The sequence below is a fragment of the Rhinolophus sinicus genome, chromosome 3 (assembly GCF_057876585.1).
Source record: "Rhinolophus sinicus isolate RSI-liver-muscle chromosome 3, RSI-T2T, whole genome shotgun sequence".
In the NCBI taxonomy this organism is placed as follows: Eukaryota; Metazoa; Chordata; class Mammalia; order Chiroptera; family Rhinolophidae; genus Rhinolophus; species Rhinolophus sinicus.
The window spans coordinates 43,189,846-43,212,982 of NC_142503.1; the positions used below are offsets into that span (position 1 = coordinate 43,189,846).

General features: G+C 36.7%; 1 protein-coding gene across 13 annotated transcripts in view; it reads left to right on the plus strand.

Annotated features, from left to right (window-relative positions):
• Positions 1 to 23,137, plus strand: part of MAST4 (microtubule associated serine/threonine kinase family member 4) — a 545,650-nt gene that overhangs the window by 470,626 nt on the left and 51,887 nt on the right. For all 13 annotated transcript variants that reach the window (XM_088796536.1, XM_088796537.1, XM_088796539.1 and 10 more), the window contains 6 exons: positions 4,369 to 4,447; positions 10,300 to 10,457; positions 12,349 to 12,424; positions 14,265 to 14,474; positions 20,044 to 20,145; positions 22,802 to 22,934. In XM_088796536.1, coding sequence (XP_088652662.1) covers positions 4,369 to 4,447; positions 10,300 to 10,457; positions 12,349 to 12,424; positions 14,265 to 14,474; positions 20,044 to 20,145; positions 22,802 to 22,934 — 758 coding nt within the window. The remainder of the gene's footprint in view (positions 1 to 4,368; positions 4,448 to 10,299; positions 10,458 to 12,348; positions 12,425 to 14,264; positions 14,475 to 20,043; positions 20,146 to 22,801; positions 22,935 to 23,137) is intronic.

A 23,137-nucleotide genomic window follows, 5' to 3' on the forward strand; every position in this document is an offset into this window, starting at 1 on the left:
AACCAGCAAAACCTGCAGTGTCCTCCTGCCATTTGTGAGCTCCTAATGCATTTTATGTTACTAAGTCCGGAGAAGAGGATCTGTTTGCAGTCATTTCAGAATTCTCTGTCACTGAGATTCCCTTGTAAACGTCACACATTCCCTACCATATGTTAAATGTGCATGTGTGTAAGGTACCAGCTTCTCCACCACGGGAGGACACGAGAGTAATTAAGACGTGACCTCCAGGGAACTTCTTTAGACCCTGCCCTGATGTTCCCCAGTCCCACTTTTATTCTTCTACATCCTTGTTTCAACTTTGTAAAGAAAATGTGAAAATTGACTGGTTCCACAAATCCTGTCTTTGTCCAATGATTATTAATTCATGGTGGTGCTACTCTTCTAAATGAAAAGGAAAAAATAGTCTTATAAAAGTTGATAAAAAAGAACCTATAGTCTTTAGAACACATCTCTTTTGAAAAAGGGAATGCATTTAATTATTTGAAGTAATAAGAAAAATGCAGTCTCATTACAGCATGCATTTAAACATGACAGAACTCATAGTCTCTTAATCTTGCCAGATTTGTAAAAAATGAAGAGAATCTAATAATTAAGTGGGTGACTGGAGGACAGATGAATCTGGTTTCTTCGCTATTAAAAAAAATACACAAACCCCAGGCATGTTAATTTTTGACAAATAAACCATAAAGCGTGACAGAAGATTATCACAGGAGACCTCGGGTTCATTTTGCATGAATTTCCAGATGGAACTCCCTCCACACTCTTCAAAAAGGATTAATTTAGATTAGGACATGAGTGATCATCTTTTAAAACTTGTATTTGAGTAAATAGAACCCTGTGTTTGCTATGAAAATTCAAATTGGCATATTTTTATTCATCTGGGGTCTTTCTCTTCCATTTTAAAGTTGATTTTCATTTAGGAAACATGGAAATTCCACTCAAGATTCTCCATTTGGTATACATTTCAGAGCTCTTGACAAGTAATACCATTTTCAGACTCCAGTATTTTATTATTTTGTATATTTGGTCCAACAGAGGAGAGAATCTGCCTTGTTTTTAAAATTATTCTTGAGTGAAGGGATAAAGATCAGATTATTAACCTTTCCTGATTTTATACTATGTGCTAATATGGTTTCTGATCTTATACCAGAAGACTTCCCCTGTAATGTAATAGTTTACTTACAGACTGGAAAACATGATGATACACACTTGATTTCCATATTATGTAATACACACTTGAGAGTAAAATTATCTAGTTAATTTTTTAATAGTGAGTTAAAAATAAAAGAATGCAAATGAGCATCGTAATATGGTTGATTTTGTTTGAAGCAAGGAAACATATTTTTCCTTTGCTAACTGTAATAGTGATTTACAATCCATCTGATTGTGGAGTTGACTTTTTTCCCTTGGTGATAAGATGGAGGTAATAACATTGTCCTGCCTTTCCCAGAAGTTGTGGAGATTTACACATTATAAATAGCTTTCACTTTCATTCAACATATAGTGCTCTGAATAAATGCCACGAGTGTCTCCTGGTTGCCTAGTTGTTATTGACCAGGTTAAATCTCAGAATATATTTCCACAGGTAAATTACTGGGACAGACTTGCCTGCTGAGTTCAGGTCACAAGACACCTGGAGAGCACTGGTGGGCAGAGCGACCTACTTAGGCGCTCTTGCCCAATTTTGTCTGGAGTGAATTTTAGTTGGTTCCATTATATTGGCCTAGTCAAACTTCAACTAGAATATAAAACGTTCCACACTGGGTAACTATAACAAACAAATAAAGAACTCTGCTTCTCTTTATACAATTATAATAGCCAGGTTGATATGGGAACTTTTCATTCTTTCTTTGTTGTACATCATGTTAATCTAAATTATTGTGAGTGGTGTTGAAATGTTGGGTTGTTTTTTTTTCCCAATCTCTTTGTATCCATCAGATGTTTTTCCCTTCTTACTTTTTCATTTAATGTAACGCTGAGATTTCCACCCACAAAGAAAACATTTTTTTCAAAAAAGTCTTGTTGCTTTGGCAAGAATATCGTCTTGTCTTCAGATAACATTCTATTGGTAGCTACTGCAAAGAAAAGACAACATTGTTAGTAGGATCCAAATTGCACTGGTGCGATAGCTGTTTTGAAAAAAAGGGCCTTCTCTTAAGTACTGCATATAACATATATATATATATATATATATATATATATATATATATATATATATATAGTAACTTCTGATGTGCAGTTGTCATGGTAATGAAAATGCAGTGGTCCTTTGTGCTCCATTTGAGTAAATAGACACAGACAACTTAGGGGACTTTATGAGACTTGAATGATTTCTGGTCCATGGCTGCACAAGGCACTGAGCACATTCTTGTTTAAATATCTTTCTAGTTGTGTGTTTTCCAGACTAAGCAAATGTAATTTATGCTTCAGAACTAATAAGAACATGTCTCCTCTTGGAATTGTTCATTCATCTGAAATATGTTCATGGATACCTGAGGGAAAGGAGAGTTAATGAATCACAAAACAAAATCGTAGTGGGGGAAATTGTGTCCCTCACTCTTTCCAGAGACTAGTTTCTGCTAATTGCTATTAAATGGACTGAATAATCCTTTTAAAATCATATCCTTTTCTTACTTTTAACAATTAAAGGTGTTTAACATATGAAGTACAGGCATGGGTTTTTAAGTCTTTAGTAAATAGCCTAATAAAATAGAGCCAACCTGTATCCATTTAATTGATAGCTGAATATCTTTAAGTGCATGTTGTTATAATCATTTTTTCTTAAACCGTGAATAGTTTCAATTGTTTAAAAATATGTTTAAAGAACTTATGACTTCATTCTCCCCATTCCTCTCTTTGGTATATTTATAAACATCTTATTTTGCTTCTTTTTTTAAAAAAAAACAAACATACTTGATTCAATTGTACTCCGATCACAGAAATGACAGGTAAATTTTACTAAAATCTTAACATTATAGTATTCCTGTAATTTGTCCACTTGAATTTCTCCATTTTGTGTTTGTGGACCATTTGCATTTCTTGCAGGCAACATCCATGGTAGCCTATGATTATATTTTCCCTTGAATGTAATTTAGGCTAACTGTCAATTTTTTGTTTTTTTTAACATGAACATCTAATTGTGACATTTCTCAAATTCAAATGTAATGCTGTTGAATCCCCTGACTTCAACTTACTGTGTTTGTGGTAAATTTGGTCCACTCTTATCTCTCACTTGCTAAGTCAATATAATCACAAACTACAAAAAGTCTATATGTGATACTCCATCTGAGAATGCAATAGAGTTCTTTATAAAGTGTGTTTCTCCTATTTTCTCCTCTGCAAAAGTGCATGTATTTATTTTCACACTGTTACTTGATTCTGAAGGCATAGTCTTCCTCGGAGTTACTAATAAAGTAAAGGCTCTGGAATACCAGAGATTTCAGAAAATTTGCTTTCTGGTGTCCCCTTGCTTTAGCAGCAGTATTATCTCTATTACTTCATTAACTCACCTGAGACCCTTGTAATGACCCTAATTCATAGCCAGAGTGCAACCCAGAAAGCTACCCAGCCTATCACTATTTGGAGATAAAAACTACTCTCTTCGAGACTCCTGATGGCTTTGCCTCTATGATGGGGCAGACAGCTCTACTCTTTGCATTCAGTTCTATGCCTATTGCAAAATTTTCATTCCGCCCCCGCTGTCAGCCAGAGCTGGACTGCATACTCATAAACTCTGCAAGAGGCTTTTGCTGCAACACTTTTTAAAGCCAGGTCATGTCAGAATGTAATAACTCTTAAGAGATTCTGAGCATAAGGCCGGTCACTTTCTTAGCACTAAAGTTATTTGCCACTTAAGGCTTAAGCCAGCCATGAGCTCAGTGATCCCTTCTTCCCCAGGCATGATGAGTAGGACTGTTCCCTTGAAAATAATAAGCAGGAAGTCTTTAGGATGCAATGAAAGTCACCACTGGCTCTTGTGGCATCAGGCCCTTCCAAAGATCATGGCCCCGGTTATGTTTCCAAATAAGAATGGTTTTCCTCCTCCCTTTCTGTTTTTATCCGTTTGAATCTGCTGAGTCTGACCATTGTAATTATCCCTGGTATTCATTTTGTCAAAGTGTATTAGCGAGAGATCAATAATATGGATCAACCCATTCACTTTCTCCTTGTTTGGGCGTATTGATTCAGTTTAAATAAAAGTCAACCTGCTGTATAATGTTTGTTTACCCTGGCCCTTCCTGAACATTTCCACGTCCTCACTGACTGTGTTTGTGTCATTTGTTTGACTAAAAATACTCGTTTTCCCTGGGGTTCCCCTGTAACAGTACTCCAGGGTTGGCCTAAGCTAATCTCTCACCTTCTCAATAGGACTGATGGACGCCGCTGGTCCTTGGCTTCTCTCCCCTCCTCTGGCTATGGAACAAACACACCCAGCTCAACGGTTTCTGTAAGTGCCTGACTTTTTTCCTCCCCCCACAACTATAGGGCTCTTATGCAAACAGTGTTTTCTCTGGGTGTTTCCTGGGAGGAAGAAGATGAACGCTGCATCTCTGCCACTCTAAATAGGTTACGTATCCAATGATGAGCTGACAAACACAAAAAGGACAACCTTTTTGCCGCAAGCTTTTAAACTGTGGTGCACAAATTAAGTAAGAATCACAAGTTTGAAGGAGATCAGGAGCTTTCATTTTAATATCATTTGGTGCAGTTTGGGGGGAAACACAATCTGGTTTTAGTTCTTTGGTTCCACACCAGTGATAATAGTATTGAAATGCCATTAAACTTTGATGGCCTGGGTCTTTGTTTCCTGTATGGCTTCTATGCAGGGGTTTTGTTTTTGTTGTTGTTGTTTTTGTTTTTTGGGTTGTTTGTTTTTCTTCTTCCAAGGAAAAAAATGGCCTTAAAGTTCTCTCTGCCTTGTAGGTAAGAACTTTCTTTTAAGGAGAGATAAAAGAACTTAGTATAAGTTCAGATAAATAATGAGACATGATGAAACCATGTAAGTAGGATAGAGGAAGAAGGATATTCTCTTGCCTCAAACTATAAAATTTCAGCAAGTGCCAAAGCAATGACTGGAAATGATTCAATAGATTAGATATATGCTTTTTTGGTTTAAATTTGTGATGTTTTGGGATATCTGTCTCTGCAGAGCCTGAGAAGCGGGTGGTCTTTTAGAACAGTCCCAGTATGTTGTATGTGTTCAATAAATACCTAATGGAGTGGTCTGAATGCCCTTGTGCCAGCCAGGAATACGGACCTGAGGATGTTAGAGCCCCCTCTGATTCAGTTCCATTTCGTAAAAATCTGTGGTTTATTGAATAGGGCTATCCATCTATTTTTTCCTTCACATACGCAAACACTGTGCCAAGCATATAACATCAACCGCTTAATAACAACTGAATTGAAAAGAAGCTATAATTAAATTTATAAGTACTAACTGGTATCATCAATGCTTTATATCCTGTGTTTCCAGAACTCCAGATACAAAATAATTGGGGTTTTGGAGCACCTTTACAACTGACTTGTTAAAATCTGGATGGATTATTTTTACCATCTCCTTACAGTATTTTATTGAGGAGAGGTAATTTATTCTCTTATCCATTATTCCATTCTGTTGGGGTATATGAGTTTATTGTCCATTTAGATCATTTTCGCGAAACATCCTGACAACCTTGAGTAGTTTCAGTGGCACATCATTCTCACATTAGAAAACGATGCTTAAAGCTCCTGAATGGCTTCAGTGAATAAAATTTTCAGTGAATAACAGTAATGTCACCCTTGGTTATTGTGTCAGTAACCCTCATTGGTCATTGGCCCATATTTTAGATGTTGAAAACATGAACAACCACAGTGTGAAAATGAATGCTAAAATTGATTGAACAAAAAGAAAAGAGTCATTTTTGAAATTCTAAGTGTTAATCTTTCCCAGACCCTTGGGCATATCCAGTTAGCACCCAGCCACCAATAAACAGAATATTTGACTCTTTGTTCAGTGGCTTTCCCATACATATTCTCATTTAATATTTCCCATGCCCGAAATTTATATCATGTCTCTTAACTCCAAAATTTTTTTGTTTCAACTGTATCACCTTGCTTTGCCCTCTAGTCAAGTTTTATTGTAGTTTGGATACAGAAATTTCTCTTTTGCAAGAAAAATAGGGGAAAGGGCAGACTCTTTCGTGTTTCTAGCTCTAACTAGTATATCATACATCATTTTGAAAGGAAACCTATTTTTTTTTTTTTAAAAGGGTTTGCTACATAGAATCAGACCCCATTTGGTACAAATAATTTTTACAAACAGTTTTTTAATAAATATCATGTGCTCGGCATTTATCTATTTACAATGCATTGGCTCATTTAATCCTAGCAACATAACCTATAATGTAGTTGCCGGTGTTGTCTTCATTTTATGAATCAAAATTATGAAGCACAGAGAATGAACTGAAGGACTGTTTCACAACCCCCTTGTTTTGTCAGTATAGGAATACAGGAAATGGGCTAGACCTGGGCTCTTGGTTCTTTCTAAGGAACTTTCATGGTATTTCTTAAAACAAACCTTGTAATTAATAAATCTGACCTACTCATCTGTCATAATGGCGCCATTGCTGTCCCTGATTTCTATACGTGCCCAAAGAAGAGGCCTCCTGAGACAGTATTAGTCACACACACACATAGTCTGTGCTTCTAACAGCTTCTGACCAGAGGTAAGACAGCTTTTCTCTGAAGTGTTTATTTTATTGAAGAAGGTGGTATCATGTCATTGTTAATATCATTTTCCTGTTCGGTCCTTCAAAACGAAATTTTAGCCTTCAAAATTACTCTTTTTGCCAAAAGACAGGACTTGGAGTTAGGTGCTGTTGCACAAAAGTTCAGCTGTCTTTTCTCCCTATTAGTTGTTAAAAATGATGAGTGAAAATTTGAAAAACTTCTTTTCATTTCTCTCAGTTTCTTTGTGTTCTTGTCTTTTAAATGTTAGGGTGAAAATTGTGCAAAACTGCTTAGTAGTTGTATTTTCTTCTGCTTTAAATCTAATCTGAATCACTCTTAGATTCTTATTTTCTGGGTTAACTGTTAGTCGTTTAGCCAATCAAAAATGCATTTTAATTATTTTTAAAATAAAAATATGGAACACATATAAATGAAATTTAAAATTCTTTAAAAATATAGCTTCAGTTTTACAGATAATTGTGAGCTGAATTTCAGAACTTCTTATGCTGAAATGTAAACATCACATCTGTCTCCTTTGGATATTATAGAAACTGCAAAATTGTCAAGTGTTAAAAATGCTATATTCTGGAATTGGAAATATTAGGTGATATGAAGTTAATCAGTTCTCCCAGACAATATTTAGTCTTGCAACTTCTTTTAACTTCAAATTTTGCAGTTAAAATCAATTTGTGTAACTTTTCCGAGGTAATATTCAGATGATAATTTTTAATTTTGAGATAAGTAGTATGGAATTGCAGCAGTAGTAAGATATCCCCGCTTATATTTCTTACCAGATAAATTATTATCTGCTAAGGGAAGGAATGCAAATAAATACAATATGAGATATGACTATACAATGATATTATTTTAAATAAATAGCAAATAGAGAGTTATGCATGCATATGAATACTGTCCTTTGCAAAATGGTCATCTTGAGAGATTAAAATGCTTATTTGAATGATATTATTACTCAGAACATTTTGGGGAACAATTCTAATTGCCTTGAGAACTAACAGCACAGTTTTTGTGTAAATCTTCACTCTTTGAATGTAGATTTGATTTATGATATAATCAGAGATCATATGCAAACTAGTTGGGTGATGAGACTCATTGACACCACACTTGAGAGAACATGCTAGAAATATAAGGAATGAGACTCAGTTTATTGGGAAACTCCCAAACTAATTCTTGAAACTCTTGTAAAAGTGGTGTTCCAAGGATGTTTTGAACAATGGAGGTATGTTTTCAATTTAAGAGCATGAGGTCTTTGGGACACAGCACCTGCACTCCCTGTTGTGCCTGAAGCTCCCTTCACTGGTTTTGCAAATTCTCCTTTGAGTCCCTGACCTCTGCTGAATCCAAACCTTGCATTTCTCTATTGTTCAACATCAACTCATGTTTTGGGTCCCATTTGGTACCTTTTGAATTCCCAGGACATTTGGCTGGCCTCCAGTTGTTCCCAGTGCTAGACTCACGCTAATGTCACCCTGGTCCCATTTACACCTTGCTTGCTCCAACTGAGCTGAAACAGGCTCTCTCCCCAGAGAAGCTCGTTGCCTCCATGCTTCCTTAATACTGTGAAGGTTACTATACTTACTTACACCACTGCATCTTTCAGTTTTACATATTCCCCATCAGTAAACACAGGGCACATTCCTTATGGACTTCAGTTACATGGAGATATATATATATATATATATATATATATATATATATTGCATAACCACAATATTTTCCTCTTAGAGTTCACTCATGTTAACATTTTGTTACATTTGCTGCAACTATTTTTTGTATAAATTTTTTATTTTGTTTAATAAATACAATGTTAAATAGACCAGTAAAGCCTCTCCTACCCAATCCCTTCGTTTCACCTCACTCCCTCCACAGAGGGAACCACTCTCTTGAAGTCTCTTGGTGTCATTCTCATGCAAGTAAAGGTCCATAATACTTTATGTGAAACTCTTGAGCCTGCTGTGTTTTGCAATTAATTTTCACATTTTAGAAAGGTAACATGATCCCTGTACTGTACATAGCAGCCCAGAAGCAACTGGGCCAGCAGTTCACAATCAAATATATTAATATTTCTACAGCAACCTGAATCAATATTCACACTAAGTAGATTAAATACATATTATAAATAGTTTCCCATCAGTTCAGTTGATGCTTTGCCACCAAAAGGGATCACTGTAAACTTTTGAATATTCTTCTAGGTTTGGGGGTTTTGAAATCTTAGATACAGAGTTATGGACATTGATTTACCTTTGAGACGTATGTACAGATTCTTAATTCTGTTTTTCTGTTTGCTGATTGCCTTGTTTTTGCTTTTATCACTGCTGCTTTTTTCCTGTTTGCATTGATTTTATTATTCTTTTCCTGATTTCTTGAAATGACTTAGTTTATATGTTTTATTTCTTTTTTTTCATAGTGAAAATATTTAAGGGTGTGCCTGTACTTTCTGAATAGAGTTTTGATTTATCTCATAAGTCTTTCTGGTAGTGTTCTCATTTTTATGGTTTATAAAATAATCTCATTATATTATAAAAATCTCTGTCACTGTATGTACTTAGTAACGTTTTGCAATTTCAAGGTATAAGGATATTTTTGAGTTCTAGTCATTAATTTCTAGCATTACTGCATTGTGGTGCTTCAGTGTTTATGAAGTGTGCTCTTAACCTAATGACTTTTGTTAAATGAAAAATAACCTATTATAACTGAATTTTCAAATGTGTGGTATCTTTCAAAATATGCTTATTCTAACCGTGTTTCCATTACTCAAAAATTTCTCCATCTCTTTTGTTAGAATTGCTTACAGAGTTCACTGCCCAATAAAAACAAAAACAAGTCTCTGCATTATAGTTATATTTCTCAGATTGATTAAAAGCAGTGTTATTTAACCATTCACCTTTTATACCTTGCCTTGCTCCAAGTAATGAGTGAAAATTTTTAAAAAGCAAATCTATACTTAAGGGATTAAAAATTCATCACCACTGAAGCTGTTAAAAAATAATGATAGTCTTAGCTAAAGAAAAAAAAAAAAAAAAATTCCAATTTTTAAAACAATGGCATTTAGAGAAAAGTATCTTCTGTTCTCCTTTTCACCCAGGGCACATATCGATGATAATTGCATCAAAGGGTACCATGCTTTGTAAGAGAGATCTCATTACCTTATTTATGGTTATACGTCAGACAATTCATTTTGTGTTACTTGCCTAAAAGTCACGGTGTTCGATTGTAAGCACTCAGTTGAGAACTAATCTGTCATTTAATGCACCCAAATTCTTCCTCCAATTATCACTTTCTTGCTTTGGCTTTGACTGGGTCCCATCCATTTTTGGAGCCCGAGTTTTCTCCAGAGCGGAAACTGTCTTCGGGGAAGTTGTTTTACAGACAAATGAGGTGAACTGTGGAAGCCATTTTGACCTCCCAAAGAAAGTATCAAGGCACTATCATGTTGGCATTAGTTATTGTAATTATAACATGAAAAGGAAACAATAGAAAATGGTGGTATATCAAGTTTTAGTGATTTGATCTCATTGTCACTTCAAGAATTGTTTTGAGGTAGTCACATAACTTCCCTTTGGTTTGTTTTAGTCATCCTGTTCCTCCCAGGAGAAATTGCATCAGTTACCATACCAACCAACGCCAGATGAATTACACTTCTTATCGAAACATTTTTGTACCACTGAAAGCATTGCCACGGAGAACAGATGCAGGAACACGCCCATGCGCCCCCGTTCCCGAAGTCTGAGGTGTGTAGACCTGATTGAAAAATGTTACTTATTGGATTATCTCTTTTCAACCATTTCAAGGAAGACCTTTGGTCCTCTAATTCATATATGCGTTAACTGATTTGTGAACTACTATATAGTGTGATTTTTTTCCCCCATCTATACATGATATTGTTAATTACCATTGAAAAGCATCTTATTATTTTTCTTTTAAATTCTCACAATTTATTAATTGCTGTAGTAGCAGTAATCACAGTGGATTAAAAGGATCACCTATAAAAACTTCTAGGCATTGGAAATTTCATTGCAATCTAATTATGGTGCAAGAGCAGTTAATGGTTTAAGAGGGAGAAACTTGGCTGAAAAGGAGTCAGATTCACATGTAGAATTCAGATCCCACATTATAAAAGTCCACCCAGATCTTTCATTCTTCCTTCCCATCACCAGTCTTACTTTCTCACGATTATGAACAAACTGTTAGGAGTATGTCCCTTGAGTTTTGTGGATGTCAGATGTAGGTCATTTGACATTGAGTAAGGCCGGTTTTATTTTGACCTTGTCTCAAAAAATACTAATATACATCACAGTTTGGTTCTTCAGGAAGCAAACTTGAAAACAGATGAGGGTGTTTATTAGGGAGTACTTGGGTGTTTATTAGCTCAATAGCTGTGGAAGGGAGGGGAAGAAGCAGGATTAGGCGGAGGGAGAAGTCGAGGCACCATACAGGCCCAAAGCTGTGCCTGACCCCACAGAGAATGACGTGACCCTTAAGAGCTGCCCCTCCAGACCAAATGGCTATCTTTTATTTCTCCGCCTCAGTCATTGGATATAGTATCCTAGGAAGAACGTGGCTTTCGGTGAGGACCTGGGACAACAGGTCCTTCTATGCAGGGGATCAGGTCAGTCTATCTCCAGGTCCGCCCAGCATGAGATCTTGATGCTACAGAATTGGTGCACTTTGATATATTAAGGTTTTATTATAAATAATAGTTTGTCAGGTGTTCAGTTGAATATTTTAGTTTACTGAGAAGGGTTTTCCCTTTGTACTTTTCTTATTTAGCATCATAAACTGATAGTAAGTATAGCCAAACTCAGTAATTGTGGGATGTGTTAGATTATTTTGAAATATGAAATAAAAGACCAATTTTACAAATTCATTTAATGGCATTGTATTTTACTGCACAGGTAGGTGCCCTGTAGATTTGATGAGAGGAGATCCTAGGATATCTAGAGCAAGCTATCTCCTCCCAGGAATATAAACACGCACGCCGAAGTTACACCACTGTATACCACTAGGAAGGAACACGGACCCACTACTGAAATAAAGAACACTCACAACAATTTATGCCTCTGTTTCATATTGTACATAGTGCCGACCTCAGCATGCCAAATAAATAGTTGCTAGGCTAGAAAATGAATTTCAGTGGTGACACCTGTGCCATGGAAGGCTCCTAAACCTCTTCAGTGGGACGTGGCAGAGCGCAGGTGTATGATAAAAGTGTGAAATTATACACTTGAGCATGTCCTTGATGTTGTTTTTGTAGCTACCCTATTTTCTTTTATACTGTAGTTCATTAATTGGGGTCCAGAACTAGTACACAAGTGCATGCTCCATACAAAATATAATCTCAATTGAAGAATGTTTTCTGAATTAGTTATATAGTATGGCTGTAATTAATTTGTGGTATTCTACTTCTTGAGCTTTCTTTTTGATTCCTCTTGAGGGTGTCTCTATGTTTACGGGTATGTATGTGTGTGCTAATGACTGATTTTGTAGTTTATTACCTAATATACATTTTTTTTTTACAAAGACTGCATAGTACTTTCGATGCAACCAATTGTTTATAAATAAAAGGCTTATTTTCATTTCATGCTGTGGCAAGTTTAAAAGGGTAATTTGCTTTGCTTGCAGCCCTGGACGTTCTCCCGCCTGCTGTGACCATGAAATAATTATGATGAACCATGTCTACAAAGAAAGGTTCCCAAAGGTAATGAGTTGAATTGAAGATGCCTAGCATGGAAACATACAGGCAACATAGGTTGAGCGTCTTTAAGGTGGTTTTAAGGGAAGTAATGGTTCAATCTAGCAATGATTGGCATAAAACAGCACCATCGCCTTCTTAGAAAGGTACCAAACAGTTTTAACAACTGTTGAGAGCTGGCCACGCTCTTTGCTGAACGGGCTCGAAGGTGAGTCCTGCTGGCTGCATGTACCACCATTGGGTGAGCCTGGTGAGGTGCTACAGGGAGAGTCGGCTTTGAAAGGCCTCTGGACACTGTGCTTCTTAGGCCCACATTCCGGGCCTGCTCCTGTGTTGTCAGGCAGAACCGGTTTTCTTCCTCAGAAGCCTATAGACTAGTATGTCATGAAAGTCGTTTTTGTTCTTTTTAACCTTATTTTTCTTTCCTATGACTTCCTATCTTTTTAGCAATTATATGTCTAACCCTGTTGATTTAGTAGTGAAGGTTCAGTTGCAATGTTTCCTCATTAGACTAGCAAAAGGAAGTTGAGCCAGAAAGCACTTGGTGGAGGGTTGTCACCAGGTGCCCTGGCTTCAGCAAGCCTCTGGCTGATAGTCCCTGTCCCCTCATTTTCATGGCTTTTCCACCAGAGTGTTTCTACACGTGTGGGAGAAGGCAACCTCTCCCTTTGGTTCCTGTTCTCCTACACCCCGCCCCACCCACCCCCACTTTTGTAACCCTTGGCAAGAGAACAAAAGGAAATCTTTGGTTTCATGAATCAGGAGTAAAGTACTTATTATTTGTAATGAACCCAACATTGATGCCATTGATCAAAGCCATTTCAGCCCATTTATCACATGTGACTTGTTCACCGGGGAAACAGATCCTGACTATACTAGTTAATACTGGTTAGGATTTTAGAGGGGAGCAGGAAGCAGAGGAATTCCTTGGGTAGGCAATTAATGTAAACAAGGAGTATTGACTAGGCCATAGGGAATCACAGAGAAGGAAATGAAAGTTGGAAAGGAAATTCAGATTTATGTTACCAAGGCAATCTCCTTGGCCTTCTGCACATTATGTAGCTTTTTGAGAAAAGGATTAAGGTGGTGTAAGATGCTTATTCCTCATCCAGGAAAACATAGCCAAGAGAATACACTCTTGGCCTGCCCTGTGGAACTCTAGCAACAGTCTTGATTTTTGAATACCTCGAAACAGAGCTAATTGATATTTTTGACAATCTATCTGAAAGAGCCCAAGATCTGAAATGAAAGCATGGTAACATTCGACAGATATTGAGTTATTTAAAGAAGCTTATTACATGGGCCATTTTACACGTGATAGGGCATAGCAAAAATGTAATTATCACCCTGGGATATTCAGTTTCTCTTATATATCTGAAATCTTTCTTTCACCTCGCGCTACTTCTTTTTTTCCAAATAGACTTTATTTTTTAGAGCAGTTTTAAGTTCACAACAAAATTGAGCAGAAAGTACAGAGAGTTCTAACTATTCCCTTACCTCACATATGCACGACCCCCTTGCATCAACATCACTCACCAGAGTGGTCCATTTATTACAGTTGATGAACCTCTGCTGACATGTCATAATCACCCAAAGTCCACAGTTTACATTAGGGTTCATTCTTGGTGCTGTACATTATGTAAGCTTTGACCAACATCTAATGACATGTATCAGACCATTACAGGATGAATAGCATACAGAAATGAGGCTTCCGTTATATATAATTTCTAGAATTCTATTTACTAACTTAGAGGTCTCTGAAAATGCAAGCTAAATGTGATGGTTGAGTTGTCCACAGGTACGTTTCCTTGTATTTTATCTGTGTGTGCATGTGTTCTCTAAATAGGCTACAGCTCAGATGGAAGACCGTCTAAAGGAAATTATCACCAGCTACTCTCCTGACCACGTTCTTCCCCTAGCAGATGGAGTGCTGAGTTTCACTCACCATCAGATTATTGAACTGGCTCGAGATTGCTTGGATAAATCCCATCAGGGTCTCATCACCTCACGATACTTCCTTGAATTACAGCACAAATTAGATAAGTTGCTACAGGAGGTAAGCACCATGCACCATATAAAGTTTGCTGATTTGTATTGCTTGTCCCCTGAAAAAAAGAAGCATTTTCTGAGAGCATTTGCTTAACAAGTCTTCACCGTGAGCTGGAGTTCATATTCCAGGGAAGCAAAGAAGAAGAAGGGAAAAAAACCTGATTGCTACTTGCTGTAAATTGATTCTGGTCACCCTTTATAGTAATAGAAAGTTAATGCACTAACCTTTACAGGAACTCTGGGACCTAACAATCTGTGGCTCTAGGATAAGTGGATTGTGAGGGATTTTGAAGCAGTGATTTCCCCGCACTTAGCCATAAAGTTATAAATTGCCTGAGTGTATGTGTATTATTTGATGATGCTATCTAGTTCTAATATCTGAAAAAGCTAAATGGAAAATTGCTGGCTTCTTCCAGGCTGTGTGTCCTATTAATTAACCTGCATGTGGTGTTGGGTGGTAAATGGCAACTTATATTTTCATTAGTGTCAGTTATGCTTCTAAGAAAATAACCAATTTCCAAAATGACAGATAAACACAGGGCTTGTGTAAATCCAACACTTGCATGCCTAGCTCCTGATAATACCCAGGCCAGGAAGGGAGTGTGTGTGGTGGAATGGAATTAGTACACAATATTGCTATTCTAACTGAAATTGATCAGCCACAGCCTACAAGTAAAACCTATTTAACCTATGTATTTGGGTATATTGCATTTCTGTATCTCACAGGGAATAAATTATGCCCATGTAAACATAATCAAAGATTGTTTTCTCTAAGCATGAATATGTAAATAATTGCATGGAACTGAAGGAAAATATTAGCATCCTAGTTTTCTAGAAATCCATCTGTCCTTTCCTCCAACATACTGACTTGTGGCCAGATAAGAAGATCCCTCTCTGACTAGCAACCATTATTTTTCTTCCCTTTCCCACCCAAGCCTCCCCACTGAGTTTTCTATACTCTGTTCCCGTTTCTCACATCTCAGCCTATTGTAGTCCACTGAGGCAGTGTTTCTCAGGCTGCCTTTGGGGATGAACACATTGTTTTTGGTGTTTGTTGTTAATTTCCAATTTGATATGGACCAATTCTCCTATAAATTAAAATGAAAATTAATTTACAGGAAAATGATGATGCATTTGGGTGTTCCAGCAGTGTAGAATTGCCGTAAGAGTTGCTAAATGCTTACTCTCAATATGGTGCTTATAAATCACAGACCAATAACAGTTCATGGACTGGTACCAGTCTTTGGGCCACAGTTTGAGTAGCACTGCACTAGAACATAATGTCTGTATGGGCAGGGATATTATCTAAGTTCACCTAGGATAAGGTGTGACACATAGAAGGACTCAGTAAATATGTGTTGCATAGGTGGCTTCTGACCCCCTTTCGCTAAACTCACCGATAAGAGTTCAACTCCTCTCTCCTATTCCATGACCACTGCTAGCTCAGGCCCTCATCCTCATGGGTCTGCCTCCCTTCCATTACTCACCCTTCAAATTCATACTTCTGTGCAGCTACAAGATCATCTGTCTAGCTTCCTTCAGAGACTCCATTCTGCCTACAAAACCATAACGTGGCCTGTGGTCGTACCCTCGGTCTCGATGCATGTAGCCACAGTGCATTGTAATGATCTGTTTCGGGGCCTCATTTCACCAGCATCCACTGGGTTCTTGGAGGGTCAAGGATCACCTCCAAATCATCTCTAACTCTCTGGGTCCTCACTCTGTGCCTGGAATTTATTTGGCTCCTTAGTAACTGGGAGGGAGGCAGGGTGGGAGAAAGATCAGAATAATTGATCTGTTGTGATTTGTCATCAACTATCTAATTCTGCTGTTCCTTTTAATTAAATCAACTTCTGGAAAATGCAGGAAACACTGTGCATATTACTTTTTATGAGAATACCTTGAAAATGATATTTGTTAAATGGTGCATTTTTAAATAGATAAGAAAGGAACTCTGTAGTCAGTCTCTGTGAGATACTCGTTTCTTAATCACACAGTTCTGTCCCAGGATATTACCATAATTACCAGTTTAATCCTTTGTTTTTCCTGCCTTCATAGGCATTCCCTGAGAAGGATACAATTGATATCCAAAGCTACTTACACTGAAATCTCCCACTTAATTTTGTTTCTATATGATAGACTTGGCAGATTGTTTCATGGCAATTTAAAGAAAAACATCGTAGGGTTTCAAAACTCATCTGAATGGCCCATATAATTGTTAAAATTGTTGATTTTTAGAGAAATTTCTCTTTAGGGCAGAGAAGCATGTATACTTGTGGCATAAAGGGCATTGTTGGGTATGGATAAGAAAGCTTTCTTGTTTATATTCACAGGTAAACATTTCCATCAGTGCTTTTGTAAAAATTAAAACTCTCTTCAGAGTCATGTCTACAATGTCTTTCCAGAGTTTGGAGCAAAACGGTCTCAGGGGAGCGTGCCCCTTTGGATGGAGCCAAATTGTGGGCACTCGCTTTGCCGTCCCCATGACGCTGTGTTGTCAGTTCCCAGCTGTGACACTGTGCTCCTGCCTGGCCTGTCTCCCAGTCGCTTTCCCCATTGTCAGTCTTTTCCATACCTAGGTCTCTCTGAGGTCCCGACTGCATGATTTAACTGATGCCTTTTAAAATCCTAACGTCCAGGTCAATTCCAGATGAATGCTTTTATGTCTCCATTCTTTGTGTCACTTAGGTGTAATTAGCCAAAGAAAATAAAAGTCTTTGGAAACTATAACCTACCCTCAAATCTGGGTCTCAGTATATTGTATAGTGGACAACACTTAAAATACAAACAAAGGGGATCCATGAGTGCTGGAGCTTCTTGTTAGCAGTCAAGAAACTACTACTCTTCTCATGCTGTGTGTGTGGTTTTTGTTTGGTGGTGTTTTCACAAAGCTGCTGCCACCTACCTAATACTGTTAGTAGGTAAAGTATCATTTGAGTTAATACAAGCCATTGTATGTTTTGGCCTTAGTTATGGCTGATAATTCTTAGAAGTTAGAAGTAGGAATGATCTGAGTAGTTTTTAAAATGGAATTTGTATAATGTAAACTGTTTTTTTAAATTTTTTAAGATACAGAGTTCTTGTTTCCCTTTGAAGTGACCACCAAAGCATGTTCAGGCTTTTTAGATTTCCTTTACATTTCTGAATTTTTAAAGCAGTAATTATTATAGTAAGAGGAAATTCAGCCCAAACTGTCAATCAAGAAGTTAGGTGGGATTTTTCTTTTTTGCTACATCTTTAAAGTTTTATCTTTTAGTTTTGATTAAGGATAAACCATAAAGAAGACATACGAGGTGTGATCAAACAATATGGTGAATGTTTAAATAAAAAAAAATTGTTACAGTAAAAGACACATTGCCAGTAATCCCTCTCAAAATACTCCCCCCTTGCTTCGAACATACTTGTTCCCATCCTCTTGGCACTTTCTGAAGCAGTTCTGGAAGTCCTCTTTCATGAGTGTCTTTAGTTGAGCTGTCGTGGCTGCCCCGATGTCCTGAATCCTTTTGACTTTGGGGAAGAGCCAGAAGTCACACAGTGCTAGGTCCGGTGAATAAGGTATATGAGGATACACTGTGATGTTTTTATTTGACAGAAATTGCCATATACCAGAAGTGATGCATGACACGCAGCATTGTCATGATGGAGGATGATTTATGGCACACTTGAAAACACACTTTCTCTCAACCGTAGCTCACATCTGACTGATTTCACCAAACAAGTTGAAACTTGTCACACATTGTTACTAAGGTTTGACATGCTGCTTCCCGTCTTGAAGATTCCTACCTTTCCATTGGATGGTCCTCTGCAGCAGCATTCACCGTATTTTATGATGACAACAGAAAGGCTCTGAGTCACACATCGTTTCTGGTATGGCAATTTATGTCAAACACAAACGTTGCCTTATTCACTGGATCTAGCACCATGCGACTGCTGGCTGCTCCCTAAGTCAAAATGACCATGAAAGGTAGTAAATGTTTTGAATCGATCCAGGACACCAGAGCAGCTACAACAACATAACTAAAGACATGAAAGAGGACTTCCATAACTGCTTCAGAAAGTGGCAAGAATGATGTAATAAGTGTGTTTGAAGTGAAGGGGAGTGTTTTGAGGGGCATTAATGGCAATGTGTCTTTCAATGTAATACATTTTAAAAAATTTAAACATTCACTGTATTTTTTGCTCATACCTCATATACTTATTTCTTGGCATTCATTGTATCTTCCAAAATGTTTTTGTTGGAAAACAAAAATTGGAAAGAAATCTTAAAGACAGTTTAAATATTATGTATATCTCCTTATAGATATGTCCTAGCATTCTTACGGGTTACTAGGACCTATAGTTATAGTTACTAGTTGGTTTGCTTTGAACACATTCCATTCTAAAATTATTCACCAAGGGTCGTTTTTCCTGTTTTTGTCTTTCAAATGTTATCTGTTTTGCTTTTGAAGGTATACGATTTTTGTACCTAATTTTTAGGAAGTTGTCTTTGATTTGGTGGCTTAAATTCAGTAGTCATTTTACTGCTAAATATCATCATGGTTCATAGATTTGGCCTGTTTGTTAGCTCTTTCCATGGGAGGGCTGGTCCTTGTCGGAATGAAACACATTCAATAATGATTTTGAATGTTTGTTACTGTGTCTGTGACATTACATTCTTTTGCACCAGTATCACCTTGAATTTTTTTAATCTTTAGAGAAAAGTAAATCATAACAATTTAAAAATTAAGAAGGCCTAAAAGTGAGTATGCTTAGAAGTTTACACTTAAACTTTTAAAACTGGTTTTATATCTGCTTTGATACAGATTTACCTCATTTCTTCAAGAAAATATCATTGAAAATTAAAATGACTGAATAAACTGGGTTTTGATCTCAGGATATTTGTTGTGCTTCGATTTCACATGCAGGCAATATGTAAAATGCAGCTTTAAAAGTTTATAAGTCAGTTAAATTTCACTGAGTTGAGTGTCTATATATTATTTATTCAACATGTTTAACAGAAATCATGTGTATGTATTCAAGTATAAATAAACATTATCCACCTAACGTTTGAAATAAGTAATATGCATTTATTACATATCATGAAATAATTAATTTAGAGACTAAATATATTATTATGTAAAATATATTTCATGAATGTGTTAAATACCCAGGATAACAAAAGAAGTCCTTCTCTTGGTTAGCCATTTCATACATTTAAGACATTACATCTGGAAAATCAAGGTTCTCCAGCAGATGCCCACTCTGTTTGTACCATGTGCTTAATGTGTCATGAGCTTTTAATGTCTCCTTCATTCATGGTTCACAGTAGGAGCCCTAACTTTTAATTTTTTCACACAGGGAATAAATCAAAGTTTTGCAATTAGAATTTAGCTAATAGAGTCATTTTGTAGATATAGACATTTAATAGTGTCCATTTATGTAAAGATAACGTCCACTTATCAATCTTTTAAAAAGTGTTTTCTAAAGCACTTAATGTTAGAATATTTGCAATTATCTAATTAGCATGCTTTGCTGATTTTCTTTTCAGTTTAATGGAGCAACTCTGTTTCATCATTCTTTCCATTGCTTTTTCATAGGCTCATGATCGTTCAGAAAGTGGAGAATTGGCATTTATTAAACAGCTGGTCAGAAGGATCTTAATTGTTATTGCCCGCCCTGCTCGGTTATTAGAGTGCCTGGTAAGTTATCCCTAGATGTGACTCCATTATTTTTTGTTAACTGTGGGAAAGCCTTGGCCATCAGAAAGCTCCCATTTCATTTGGCTTCAAAGACCAGAGCTAAACAGAGTCAACAGGAACTACAGTTGTGAATGTTTATGATGATACCTTATGTCATTTTTGTTTTCTGGCTTTTAAGTAAGAATTCTAGAACCTGTGCTGCATCAAGTGACAGTCGTATCACAGTCTGATCAAACTTAACAGATGCTCATGAAATATGTGCTCACCTTATCTCAGTGTAATCACTGTGTTACAGCTGATTTAAAATACTTGCTGAGCCTCATTTTTTCAGTTTCCAAAATGCAGAGAGAGGGAAATCAGAGATACAATATAATTATTTTGTTATAATTATTTATATTTTTTAAATGTGGCATGTTAGACATAAGTGCTAGTGAGCAGCCCATTGGGAAAATACAATAGGGCCTCATCCAGACCTGAAGAAATAAGACATTTACAGATTAGATCACTTTATCATTTATGTATATTTTTGGTCTGATCATTTTCTTCTTTTAAAATTTCTGTTTTATGTAATTTTGATTGAGATTTCATTTAACACTGTAAAAAATATGAAGCTTTGAACATAAGAGTAGATTTTAAAAGGGCTTAACATAGTATCAAAACTCATTTTTAAGTTGTATTAGCCATTAAAATATTTTTAACACAATGTACAATACAGCTTTTCAGAATTATACATACACTCACATATACATATATGGTTGTATTGCTATTGTTTTGCCATTATTTTAATTAACATTTGTAGCTTTTTGTACTAGTGAGATGTTCACAGCCCCATAAACATATATCAGTGCATAGTGAGACACGGTAGAGGAGAAATCTTGAGGGAAAAGGTGGGGGGTGGGGTGGAGTAGGGCTTTGCATCAGTGTTCAAGACCCTTAGAAGCACAGAATCAAAAGCACCATTTGGCAGTTAGTGTCCCTGGGAGGATAAAGGGGAAAACAAACTCTGGATGCCTCTGGGAAGGAGGAGAACTGTGTGACTGGCAAATGCAGGTAAAAGGACGCCTTAGTTTTTATTTATTGTCCTAGTGTACCTTTTGAATTATGCACCACATGCATGTAGTTCTGTCACTTTTTAATTTGGGGGAAAATACCACTTAGCATTAAAACTTGTTTCTCTGGACAGCCGCAGATAGGCTCAGAGAAGATCGTGCCTTCAAAGAGGAAATGAAGTTTTATAGTAATTACTCCTAAGGAGAAGAGAAAAAGTAAAAGCGTGACCCCTCAAAGACAGAAACAAGTGAATTCAGGAGTAGATTTGAAAATGTTGCTGCTTTCAGGACTGCTTAAAGCTCAGAGGAAAGTGGAGTTTCAGAGTTGTGGGGAATGAGTTCCCCAACCGGTGGTCTCGTGCCTGCAGTTCCAGGCTTGCCCTCTCATTGCAGGTGTCTGTAAAGGGAGACGTAGTACATGTACTGGCCTGGCTTTATTTCATTTGCAGCAAGCTTTTTTTTATATGACCTTTAGAAACTCTTGAATAATTGTCAGGTGAAATCTTGATTCCAAAGTTTCCTATTTGAGTCATTAATAAAAATAGGAAAAATTCTGGGTGGTGGAATCTAAGAAGTAGGACTGAAAATAGCAACTGTAATTTTATCAACTTTAAATCTGTAAGCATAATTGTTTACAACATGTAAATCCATGCATACATCTAGAGTAATGTGATTCTGAAGATTTTTACAACATGCTAGAAGCAACAGACACCAATGAAAGTAAAATACATAAGAAAAATGTGCTACGGATTTTTTAAAAATGGAGATAATTGGAAGCACTAATTTTATGTTTTCCTTTCTTAGCCTTCACATTATATGAATATTAATGACTTAATTTTAGAGTGTACTGGTAAAAAGTGATAATTTTGAGCTTTTTCTTTCTAATATTTTTGGACACTTGTGTACTACGGGAGTTTCCTGCAAAACCGTTGTATTCTAACATTACTCCTTTTGTATGTGGCTATTTGTGTGGAGACAGAAAGTGAATCTTCTGGATGAGATTCCCAGATTTTAAAACTTTGCTAAAAACGCACAATTAAAAATTCAGATCTCTGTGTGTTTTCACTAAGATAGATATCTTAAGTGGAGGATAGTACCTTCAAAGTTACATTACATGGAAATTGGAAATGGTCATTTTGTTTGGGTTACCAAATACATACCGTGTTTCCCCGAAAATAAGACCTAGCCGGACAATCAGCTCTAAGGCGTCTTTTGGAGCAAACATTAATGCAAGACCCGGTATAATGTAATGTAATGTAATATAATATAATATAATATAATATAATATAATATAATATAATATAATATAATATTTATAATATAATATAAATGACTGACTCATATTAATTTTTGCTCCAAAAGACGCCTTAGAGCTGATTGTCTGTCTAGGTCTTATTTTCAGGGAACACAGTGACTGAAATGCCTTAGAAAATAGACTTCGAATATGAAGTGGGCATTATATACTTTTTGAAGCCATTTGCTTCCTTTCTGCATAAATAGCCCATCATCATGTCTGTCCAGTATTTTATTGTGACTCAGACTCATGTAATAAAACCTTAGACAGTTTTGTCCCAAAGAAGTATCCATGTATGTTTGTCTTGTGCTAGGAATTTGATCCCGAAGAATTTTACTACCTACTGGAAGCAGCCGAGGGCCATGCGAAGGAAGGACAGGGTATTAAAACTGACATTCCCAGGTACATCATTAGCCAGCTGGGGCTCAATAAGGATCCTTTGGAAGGTGAGTCACCTTGGTTGCTCTGACCTTTCACTTGCTTATGCACAGTGACCTTGTAGAAGAACTCAGTGACAATTTTTTTTTCCCTCATGTTTTGGCTCTGTCTGTTGAAAAGTCCAAATGTGGGGGGCAATTGGGATTTGAAGGAAATTGCTCTAAGTTGAGTCCTGAGGAGCAAGTGAACAAGACTCACTAGAGTGTGGGGA